Here is an 11,650-nt window from a genome sequence, read left to right on the forward strand (position 1 = left end):
TTAATGCAATAAAAAATGTTGTGTTTGTGTGTTCCAGGAGACTGCTCAGAGGGCGCGCTTGCTTTCTACTCTGCAGGAGGACAGAGAGCATCTGCAGGCCTCGCATGCTGTCCAACTGGAGAAACTCCGCTTGCAGCTCAACACACAGATACAAAAGACACAGCTGACACACTCGCGCAAGGTGAGACCAGACAGACGCACGCATTTATTAACGATGCAGTGCTGGACTTTCATGGTCTAAAACTGATGGCTCATAAAGTAGGTCATCCTTTCCACTGGGTGATGGTTTTAATTTAAAACTCCAGTATATACATAGAAATTAGATTTTGCTTACTAAATTAAGGGTAAAGGGAAGCTTTTTCTAAAAAAAAAAATTAAACAATTTATTCCAGAGAATACATCTGTCTTATTTCTTCTATTAGGAGTCAGAACTGGAGGATCTAAAAGATCAGATGGAGCTGAGAGCCAGAGAGCTGAAGAGCCAGGAGGCCATGCTGCAGACCAAGGTCTTCCATCACACACCGTGTGTACTATTAATCACTAATACACTAACCTAAACCCCATGACTAAATGGTTTCTGTCTCTTATCAGGTAGCAGATCTGAAGAGGAGGAGGAAGAAGCTTGGAGAGGAAGAGGAGGAAGTAGACAGACAGATAGAGGTGGGACATCCCACTTTTTTTTCATGAAAAGAGAGAATATATTCACCAACCCATCCCTTTATCAACCCCTTATTTCTCCACTTGTCTGTGTGTGTCTAGGCCTTACCCCGGCTGATCCAGGAGAGAGACCAGCTGATGGAGGAGCTGGAGAGGATGAGAGAGGAGAAAACTCAAGCCAGAGAACTCCTTCAGAGAGCCAGGGAAGAGAGGAATGAGGCCAAGGAGGAGGGGGAGAGGCTTAGGGAGGAGAGAGACAAAGCCAGGGAAGAGAGCAAGAGGTCCAAGGAGAACAAGGAGCGACTGGAGAGCAAGGTGGCATTGCTGCAGGAGAGATGCAACCATCTCAGTCGCAGAGTCAGGTATAGTTTACCACACAGGACATCCATGCATCCTGAGAATGTAATGATATCCAGTGTTCCTGTTTTTATTAAAATGACTCACATTTTATAATAATACCATTTTGTCCAATCAGTGAGCTAGAGTCAGGAGCAGGCACCTCCACCAGACCAGAACCTAAACAGGACAAAAAGAAGGCAGAGAAAGTCGAGGTGACAGTGCCCTCCAGTGACAGAAGAGACTCACCGCTACATGTAGAAGACCTGGAGGACCTGCCACTCTCCCCTGTGCCCGACAGCCACAGCAGCATGGACGAGTAAGTAGAGTAAGAGAAATAGAAAACCAACAATACATTTGTGGTTGTAAATAAACAATAACATTTTTTGGCCATTTGGTATATACAGGGTACATATGTACTAAAAGTCTGTTTTAGGTCTCTGAACAATATAAAGTTGTCGTAGTTGCTAATGCGCCAATTTTCTACATATTGCTTCCCATTGCTTCCCATTGCTTCCCATAGTGCTTCCCCTGAAGTTAGAAATGGGAAAAAAACTGAAACAGCACTGTCTATTCAGACAGAATATGTCTACCTCTACTGAATGACATAGATTTATATTTTTTGTACATTTATTTTTTAATTATTTACATATAATGCCACTAAGTGGCCCATCCTACACAGAATTAAATGACATTTCATACATAAAACACAATTACAGCCACAGAAAAATAAATAAGTAAATAAATAAATAAACAGGGAATGCCACTTTCTAGACAGAGAATCATCGATTCTTCTGATACTGTAATGCATATTATTTATAGAGGGCTTATTGAGACACTATAATCCAATGTACACAACAAGTTAAATAAAATAATCTAGGGGGAAAAGGTAACAGATAACATTAAACCAAATATTAAAATAAGTTCTTGAAAGGTGAGTTTTGAGTACTTTCTTGAACATAGCAGATTGGTACAGTCCCATATGTGTTGGGGAGAGTGTTCCAGAGGGAGGGGGCAGCTATGGAGAAGACCTCGCCACCCTAGGTCCAGGGCTTGGTCCTGGATGGTTGGGACGGGGGGTTGGTATCCGAGGAATGGATGCGGATTATGATAATAATTGTTGATCACTGTTCATTCTTGATTTAGAAGGCGGTCATTGAGAGATGGGCACAAGTGTGTTTTTTTTAACCTCATCTCCACACATCTAATGTTTCCAGGTTTCGACGCTACATCTCCACACATAATGCATCCATCCAAAAAACCAAAGGCTTCCTGGAGAGGGAGAGCAGCCGGCTGATGGAGAGACGGGCAGCTCTGCGGGCGGCCCAGACCAGCTCCTTCCAGGACCCCAGCCACGATGAAGGGGTTACTGAGGAGATGACAAGAAACCTTCAGCAGGTAGGGAGGAGTGTGACCCACCTCCTGCTGAACAATAATTGGTGGGATGACTGTTATGACGGGGTTAATTGGAAATAAGTGTTAAGTGCTGGTTTCTTTCACTCGTTCTGTCAGGAGGCCAGAAATGTGGTGGAGCTTCAGCGGGCGGTTCAGAGAGGAACCACTCTCCTGCGGAGGAAAGAGGAGCAACTCCAGCAGTTAGAGAGCTCTATAGCTGAAGAGGTCAGGAGAAAACATCCGCCGGCACACTCTGTTAAAGTGATACTTTACTTTAGTTAAGCACTTTTATGTGTTCAGTGCAACAGACTTCATGAAGTCATCTAGCACCTTTATTCATAGCTGGGAAATTCAGGGTGGTGGGTAAAATTAATGAATGAATAAATCTATTAAAAACAATGTAGTTCTGCCGTGCTCTCTGGTGTCATTTCATGTCCTTGCGCTCTCCATTTAGCCGCTGTTTGAGGGTCTGTCTCGGCTGGCAGGAGAGAGGAAGGTGACTTTTGATGTGACTGAATCTGACCTCAGCAGCACTGTGGACCCATTGAATGGAACAGGTAACACAATCATCGTTTTACCAAAGAACCTGAGATATTCACTGTTTATATATATATATATATATATATATATATATATATATATATATATATATATATATATATATATATATATTTGTGTATAAAACCTGATTTTGATATTGAATTTGCACCATATTGTTATCTTAGACTTTTTATAATTGCACTTTACCACTTTTTATTGCAACTGCTGAACAGCAAATTCCCTCGGGATGAATGAAGTTTTATCTTATCTTAACTTTTCTTAGATTATTACATATTTCCAGCTACACTTTGTAGCTTAGTTCCTCTCTTTATCTCCATTTCTCCCTCACTCTCTTGTCAGGAGGTCATCCTACATTCCCGGACAAAGTCCAGGAGTTAGGAGAGTCTTTGCAGCAGATCTCAAGCCAGCTCAACACCGTGCTGAGTGCGTTGGGTTCGCTGGCCCATAGGCAGAACGACACACCCTATTCAGCCTACCCTCTGCATCTGTCTCAACCTCACTCCACCCCAACTGCCACCTCCACCTCTGCAGCAGTCATGCACCAGATGCATACCCGGGGTCCCAGCTCCTCAGCCCCACCTCCCCCAGTGAGGCTCCCAGAGCCGTCCTGGAACTGGGCGCCCCAAGGCCCCGCTGCTGCCACCCCTCTTTTCAGTACCCGCAACAGCAGTGGGTTGAGCGGCTCTGAGGATCTAATCAACAGCAGATGGAGCCAGATTTTCTCCAGTAAGCCAACAGACGGCTCATTTAGCTTCAGACCGAATGCAGCACTATTAAATTGGATTGTTAAAAAGGGGTTTTATCAGTTGCAATCATTGTTGTTGGTCCTGAATTATTGTTCTGTTCTCTAGGAGGAGCTATGGACCCGATTGCCTCCAGCACCATGGGGCCTACCTCTGCATACTCATCATACATTCCTGCTAGGTAACCTGGAATGCACCTTTGATCCTGCCATAGATTGCATACACATCCCCACTGTCTCAAATGTACTTACAACAATCCTAAAACTGTGTGGGTCTGTGTGTATCCAAGTGAACATGGTCGTAGCCTGCGGCCTATGCAGAAGTCAAGGGAGGTAGACGGCCAGAAGCTGCAGGGGCTGATTGACGGCAACAAGAGGTGGCTGGAGATGCGCAAGAAAGACACCAGCATGTATCCTTTTATAACACAAACTCATCCACAGACACACACTAATGTGTTGAATCTACATGATGAACACACAATCTGGTGTCTAGTTTTCAACTTCATAGACTTGTATAGACTGCTTTGCTAATATACTGTATGTTTATACAATTACAATTCACAAAACCATGACCATGGAAAAGGGCCAAATGCAACATCCAGGTATTTGGTAGAACGGCAAAGAATCAGATAAAATAATGTATTTTCCTCTTCTACTATTTATCTTTCACAAACTTATTTTAGTTTGGCACCAAGCAGTAACCTCTGGTGCTGAAAAATGAAAAAAAGCCAACACGAAGTGCCAGGCAGTTTATTGAGCGACCAGTTGAGGCTGGCTCAAAGAGGGAGTCAATCCCCATTAGTCTATATCCCCGACGTTTCCCTTCCGGGATTGTTCTGCTGATTCTGGAATATCCGCCGGATTTTCCTCATTTTGGCCGAATGTCCGTTACCTTGCACTTTCTTTGTGTTGCTATTTTAAATTATGGTTGATTTATAAGGCCTATGGTTAACTGCTCCTCAGATCTCTGCCGGGTAAATCCTGACAGCTAGCTAGACCATCTATCACATCTGAGTTTTCTGTTGCACGACCATAACAATCTGAACGTACATATACTGTTCTCATCTGACCTGAAACAGCAAGCTAAACTCGTTCCTTCAAAAAGTATTCCTCCAATGAACAGACGGTGTGTTATACTTTTCTTCATTAAAATGACCTGCCAAGTATAACACACCGTCTGTTCATTGGAGGAATACTTTTTGAAGGAACGAGTTTAGCTTGCTGTTTCAGGTCAGATGAGAACAGTATAGTACACATGTTCCACCCAAACAAGTTCCTTCCTGAGGCTATTTGTGATTTGTTTAAAGAAATGCCAATAAACCAGAGCACGATCCAATTTATTTTTTTTAGAACTCTCCTGTTTAAATTATATTAAGGCCTAAAGTTCTGCATAATTAAAGGCATACTGCTTTGAGTGACAGGTGGCTGCATTCACCGGAGGCAAGCATAGACATTTCCCTTATTTGATAGCTCCTCGGCTAAACCGAAAGTGGTTCTGTCGAGCGAGCGTCGAGGAGCTATAGGCGAGGAAACATGAGAGCAGCCTTCCCGGAAGCTGTGCAGCTGAAAGCCGTTTCTAACTCGGCCCATACTGCTGGCGAATCATGGGACACATCAAAGGAAAGGACGTCTCATCCCTCTAAAACACATTGACTCCTTTCCCATCTCCTCCCATGATTTCCTTGCATTTCTCAGGCTTCCTTTGTGGGACGGACTAAGTCATGAGGAAGGGAGGCAAGTTGAGGAACAGGGAATGCAATTTAAGGTTTTATTTAGCCCGTCTCAGCTACTGCACACTCTACCTTATTGCCCATTTTTGGATTTGGTGACGTCAGCCACTGCCAAGATGTCGACGGAAGTGTGAATGATTGGCTCACATTTAAGTTATTTATTTATTCCCAATATTCCCCGAGCAATATTTTAAATTTTTCCTAACTCCTATAAGTTGATGCAGAGCAGTAACTGATTCAGGATTTGTGCGTGCGTGCGTTTAACATCAGTTGCGCAATTGAGAGGACTGTTTCTAGCTAGCTAGAAAAGTAGAAAGCTTTATTTACACTCTATTTTTATTTAAATATTTCTTTATAACAATGTTTATTGATGTATTTTTGACTGTTAACCTTTTACTACTTCACATTATTGCCCTCTATTATCCAAAGCGCACCATTACTTGTCAGACTGTTTCATGAACAGCGTTATGCCCCCCGTTGTCTTTAACTCTGCCTTCCAGACCTCTGTTCACTCGCTATCCGGTTCCTTCAACCAAGAGCGGCCTGCTCCAGCTCGGCCTGGATGATAACAACCAGATCCGAGTCTATCATTACTGAGGACATGACACACAGCTCAATCCTGTTGCACTGTGACTGTCACTGAGGACTTTGAAGCATTAATGACTTGTCATGTTTACACGCAGGGCCTCATGTGGGCTGTACCCTGAGTCATTCCTTTTAAAGAAAAAACTTTCAGTGCAAAGGTTTTCAGGGAAAGTCCAACCTCATCTGCGGAGAAAGAGATGACTGCAGAGGACATGGCAATTCAGGGAGCAAAGTGTCACAGAGGGCTGAGGACTTTTATCCTCCAACATTATATATGGCTGTGAGCAACAGGAGACCGTTTTAAAGCACTTCAGTGTCACGTTTACAGATTATAACTCAATGCCAGGCCTGGGCCAAATGATTTACTGTAGTTTACTTTAAAGCCCAATGGGAAAGTCAAGTTTACTATACTTCTTTTACTAAAAACATCCCAGACACTTATCAACATCTTGTGAACCCATTTGCTGCTGTAGGCAGGAAATAATACTACACAGTAGTGCTTTTCAGATGCACAGAGGTCAAGTTTCATTTCATGACAGGTTACATTTGTATTTATTACACTGGCTTTGTAAGTGTCTTGTATGGGAAATGTACGTTTTGAACTAATGTCATTAGATTTAGTTGTTTTAGCCGGTCAGAAACAGAAATCACTGTAAAGGTGCAGCCAATCCACTTTTATTTTACATGACATATTCCACAGATTTTGGCACAGCAGTGAGCTATTGATTAGTGTAACTTTGACAAATGTGAAGGCAGAGAGAAAAATGTCTTGTGCATAGAAGTGTAAATATTGTATTTTTCTATAAAATATTTTAATAAACAATTTTATATATAGGCTAATAATGTATTATGTTCTGACCCTGTTATAGGCTAGTACTGTTAAGTGTGGTCTGTTGTTTTTTCTAAATATCCACAGCCTGATTATCCTACTGTATAATGTTCACACAGAGAATCTCACGTGAGCCAGCATCTTAGACTTGCTGTTATAAAGATGTTGCTCAAGTTCATAGATTACAGAACATCAGGTTTAAAGATAGGAGTCGCCATCAGATCATGTAGAAATAGGCAATAGAAAGTATCTGAAAATGAATTCTTTATTCAGTAACCACTCGTTGCAATGTTTGACATTAAAATCTGTTTCTTTTCATACAGTACAGTGCAAAAAATACCTTTGCATTCAGACTTTAGGGCAGTCAAGAAGTAAATACAATCATTATTATTATTATTATTATTATTCATAATAATATTCTCCAAAAGAAGGACGGCTAGCTCGAGGATCTGACCAATCAGAGCGCAGTATGTAACATGATTAGAACATTAAAGGCCACTGACAAACTGGACAGAATTCATATTCTCACATTTAGGTTTGTAAACACACACACACCTGTACAAACATACACAGCATAGAAACAGTAATTTGCAAAATGCATTGCTGACTTTGCGGTCAAATGTAATGCGGACAGTATAAAATAAGTTCATTTGGATAGTTTTAGATAGTAAGAGTGTACATGGTTATCGTCATCGTCAGCAAGAAGTAAACATCGATTACAACAGTTATATTGATGATGGCAGCGAGAGGACAAAACACTTAGGCATCACTCAATGTCGACCCAGGCTCTTCATTGGCACGTTTGTGTCCATACAGGTGGAGGAAGGGGCTACTGCCCTTCCCTGACTGGCTGTGGCAGCCATAGAGATTGCAAATGTACAGCCTGGGAGGGGGGGCTACTGGCTGTGCTTTTTTTTAGAACACGAAGGAGATGCAAATGGCGAGCGACGAGGGCGATAAGGCAGAGAAGAGCTGAGCTCATCACAGAAGATCTGACATATCTAGAAAGCCAATATCTTGTCTCTCTGGACGGTGTCGAGGTCGTCATCCATGGTCAGGAGAACCTAGGAGGAAAAACGAGGTGAGGCGTTAGTAGAGTTTCCTGTTTACAGGTTCCTATGGCAATAATATATTTAAGTTTTACATTTAAACCATCACATATATTTGAAGGTATCAGCTAGCCCTGTCAAGCATGTACTGTATTGGCTGTCATTCATATCGATTGTTCTATTCTTAACACTCCGATCAAAGATTTTTTGTGTGTATGCTGCATGCCTAAATGAACTACAACAACACACCCACACACACAAACGAACGAACAATCATACCAGGAAGGATCCAAACATGGCGATGGAGGAGAGGAAGTGCCAAATGTCATGGTCATCAAAGAATGAAAGCAGGATACAGTCCCTGTTGTGCTCTCGAGACTCTGCTGGAGTTTTCTGTGTCAGACGAGAGAAACCCACTTGGTAAAATAATGCCACATTATACAAGATATTGAAAAAAAATACAGAGTCAATGATTGCTCTCATGGCTACAACTTTGGTCAATAAGGTGTGTAAGGCTAACGCTCCTTATGCGTGACTCTGTATTAGGGCTGCTTTATTATGGAAAAAATAAATCATAATTATTCCAAATAGTCAATATTGAAATCACCATTATTTACACAATCGCTCATTGACTTTTGAATATTTGTTGCAATTAATGAACTTAAATTTTTTTTTCATTGAGGACAAAATAAGAGTTTACTGGCAAAACGTAATGTGCAAAATAATAATTTTCTCGATTACTCTGGTTTTTGTGATGATTTTGGAGCCGAAATCGTAATCACGATTACAATTTTGATTGATTGCACAGCCCTACTCTGTATGCGTGTGAGTTACCAACCTGCCAGGTGCTGAGACCCTGGAAGAAGAAATACAGTGCAAAGCCCCATACCACGGCTGTGAACAGAATACACACCAACGCCAGACACTGGATTCTCTCACCGCTCCGCAACTAGAACACACACATACAGAAAAAAAAAAGAAAAGAAAAAAAGAGCGTTAGATTTTTTTAATATTCTGAATACTACTTAAAAACGTGGAGGTAGACAAAACACACACCTTCATAATGATATAAAAGGCAAAGTAGAGCAGCAGGTTGCAGATGGCAATGGCCAAAAGGTAGGAGGCAAAGTCATTGGGTCTCTCTATCAGGCCATAGGCAGCTCTACAGAGAGGGAGCAGGAGGAAGAGACACAAAGATGAGAACATCATTTAAGTCCTGTGCTGTAAAAACTGTATTGGTCTCTACTTAGTGTTAAGTAAAAGAAGAAACACACTGTGTTTACTTACAGAGACCAGTTGACTATGTTCCCCATTACAAGCAGAACCATACGGTCCTGTCAGACAGAGGGAGAAAGATGATTTATCCACCAGTAATTTGAACGTGGCCAAAACAGTATACAGTGATTTCCTATACTGTACCAGATAACTTAGATACTGATAATTCAGGCACTGGATACATGTAAAAGCATATTAAATTACACAATCTGATCCAAAATCATCAATGGCATCTGAAGATCTAACTACTGTACATGTCTAGCATTCCCATACAAAACTAAAGAAACACTAGGATTCCTTGTAAACTTATGTTGGTGCAGCTGTTTCTGGTTATTACTCACAATGTACATAGGTCCACTGCACTGCCTGATGCAATCAGTGTAGATGACGTACACAATCCTGCGCAGGATCCCGGCGTCTGACGCAAATATACAGACAAACGTTAGCTGCAGCAAACACTAGTCCAGAGTGTGAGGTTTCAAATCTACAGCAACCAAACAGTAAATGTCAAGGTGACACTGATTTGGCCAGTACAGTTTGTAGTTATATTGTGTCGCTACGCATAACTGATTTTAATGAAGCCATTACACAGCATCACAGCACCCAAATCTGCTGTAAAAAGCTAAAACAAGATCCATGTGTATGGTATTCCATTTTCTCTTTTACATATAAAACAAAAAGGGAAAAGATCAGATAAATGTCTGAAACCAAAATGGACTTAAATAAACCACCACTGATATCAAACCATTTTGATTTCAAGAGCTACAGATTAAGATACAAAATGTTTTCACTTTGTTGTTAGTTGTCACACACATTACACACAGGCCCTAAATACAAACACACATGCCCAGGACCCTACACATGCAAAAATGGAGAGTCATATGAGTGAGGGGGCTGCCAATGATAGGCGCTTCCTAGTTATCTTACCCAGCCTCCATCGGCCCATGTAGTAGAGCTGTGTGCTGAGGAGCATAGTGGACAAAATGTGAATCACAGAGAAAATGATCCAGAAGACTGTGTTTCCTTTCCCAAATACCTGCAAACAGATGTTCACAAACATTAGAAAATGTATAATATATATATAATGTATAATATAACCAAGGCCCTCTCTACCTCGTGGTCTGTGTGTGTGTGTGTGTGTGTGTGTGTGTGTGTGTGTGTGTGTGTGTGTGTGTGTGTGTGTGTGTGTGTGGGTGTGTGTGTGTGTGTGTGTGTGTGTGTGTGTGGTGTGTGTGTGTGTGTGTGTGGGTGTGTGTGGGTGTGTGGTGGTGCGCGCGTACCATCCCAGCACAGAAAAGAAGATGACCCCAGCCAGGCAGGCGTAGGCAGTGTAAGCACTTGCGTTGATGTCTGGGTGTCTCTTCTGATACAACTTCAACATACACAGTCCAGCAATCATGTACATGAAGGAGGTGTCTGCAAAGAAAGATAGAAAGATTACACAACGCAACATCTATCTTGTATCACCTACAATACAAGAATAAACAGGAAACCATAGCAGATTGTTTTCACTGAATTACAGTTTAGATTTATTGTCTTATTGCAAATCACTAATTTGAACCTGGTACTCTGGGATCAAATTAAATGTGGCATGCACAATCCACAGAGAAATGGACACAGCCTGTGCATTTAAGCATAATAAGATGAATACAGGTATGTACACTACCGGTCAAAAGTTTGGGGTCACTTACAAATTTCTATTCCACTCCATTATAGACAGAATACCAGCTGATCTGAGTAGGGGGGCTGATCTTTAATATAATATCTACATTACCCATTATCAGCAACCATTCATTTAATCATCCAAAGGCACATTATGTTTACTAATCTGATAACATTTTAAAAAACTAACTAGAAAAACACTGGCAAACCCTTTTGCAATTATGTGAGCACATAATGTAATCTGAAAACTGCTGCCCTGGTTAAAAAAACAAGGCAACTGATCTCAGCTGGTATTCTGTCTATAATGGAGTTCAATGGAAATTTCTAAGTGACCCCAAACTTTTGACCGGTAGTTTACATACAGAGAGTATGAAAGAAATGTGTGTGTTTTCAAGTATGCACGGTAAATATGTTCTAGGAGATATCCATAAAACAAATATGAATCAGAAAATGCGCATGATATGGGACCTTTAAAAAAAAGGCAGAGGCAGTCGAGGTAGGAACACAAGCAGTCTTACCAAACTGGAAGTTGGTGTAGTTTGGACAGACGTGGTAGCAGGCACTGAGCAAGCCCTCCATCATTAGAGCAGTTCCCATAGCATAATACAGACCGAAGTGCTTTGGGATACCACATTCCTGTGGGGTGGGAGAGAGGAAAATATAACATATAATTGAGCAATGAAATTCACTAAATAAAACATTTGATTCCATATTCCAAATGTACTGTATGTCTCTGGATGTGCCTGTATCCTCCCGTCAGAACTTTCTATTTCCAATTTATTAATGCTACCTGAGCCTGGGGTTCACCAAGGTGTTAAAATGTGTGTGT

The 11,650-nt window shown here is 41.4% G+C and overlaps 2 protein-coding genes across 3 annotated transcripts in view; one reads left to right on the top strand and one right to left on the bottom strand.

Moving 5' to 3' along the window:
* The window catches only part of cep164 (centrosomal protein 164), an 8,822-nt gene extending 1,971 nt beyond the window's left edge, over positions 1 to 6,851 (top strand). The window contains exons 6-17 of the mRNA XM_032507267.1: positions 38 to 181; positions 423 to 506; positions 592 to 660; positions 760 to 1,019; positions 1,133 to 1,312; positions 2,211 to 2,391; positions 2,506 to 2,613; positions 2,843 to 2,945; positions 3,289 to 3,675; positions 3,801 to 3,873; positions 3,982 to 4,101; positions 5,922 to 6,851. Of these exons, the coding sequence (XP_032363158.1) occupies positions 38 to 181; positions 423 to 506; positions 592 to 660; positions 760 to 1,019; positions 1,133 to 1,312; positions 2,211 to 2,391; positions 2,506 to 2,613; positions 2,843 to 2,945; positions 3,289 to 3,675; positions 3,801 to 3,873; positions 3,982 to 4,101; positions 5,922 to 6,018 (1,806 nt within the window). The 3' untranslated portion in view covers positions 6,019 to 6,851. The remainder of the gene's footprint in view (positions 1 to 37; positions 182 to 422; positions 507 to 591; positions 661 to 759; positions 1,020 to 1,132; positions 1,313 to 2,210; positions 2,392 to 2,505; positions 2,614 to 2,842; positions 2,946 to 3,288; positions 3,676 to 3,800; positions 3,874 to 3,981; positions 4,102 to 5,921) is intronic.
* A 231-nt stretch (positions 6,852 to 7,082) lies between these two features.
* sidt2 (SID1 transmembrane family, member 2) overlaps positions 7,083 to 11,650 on the bottom strand; it is a 14,983-nt gene continuing 10,415 nt past the window's right edge. For both annotated transcript variants that reach the window (XM_032507268.1, XM_032507270.1), the window contains 9 exons: positions 11,340 to 11,457; positions 10,436 to 10,575; positions 10,087 to 10,195; positions 9,501 to 9,577; positions 9,172 to 9,218; positions 8,941 to 9,046; positions 8,723 to 8,833; positions 8,164 to 8,277; positions 7,083 to 7,899 (listed from right to left, as the gene is read on the bottom strand). In XM_032507268.1, the coding sequence (XP_032363159.1) occupies positions 7,837 to 7,899; positions 8,164 to 8,277; positions 8,723 to 8,833; positions 8,941 to 9,046; positions 9,172 to 9,218; positions 9,501 to 9,577; positions 10,087 to 10,195; positions 10,436 to 10,575; positions 11,340 to 11,457 (885 nt within the window). In that variant the 3' untranslated portion in view covers positions 7,083 to 7,836. The remainder of the gene's footprint in view (positions 7,900 to 8,163; positions 8,278 to 8,722; positions 8,834 to 8,940; positions 9,047 to 9,171; positions 9,219 to 9,500; positions 9,578 to 10,086; positions 10,196 to 10,435; positions 10,576 to 11,339; positions 11,458 to 11,650) is intronic.

This window comes from Etheostoma spectabile, chromosome 3, assembly GCF_008692095.1.
Source record: "Etheostoma spectabile isolate EspeVRDwgs_2016 chromosome 3, UIUC_Espe_1.0, whole genome shotgun sequence".
NCBI lineage: Eukaryota > Metazoa > Chordata > Actinopteri > Perciformes > Percidae > Etheostoma > Etheostoma spectabile.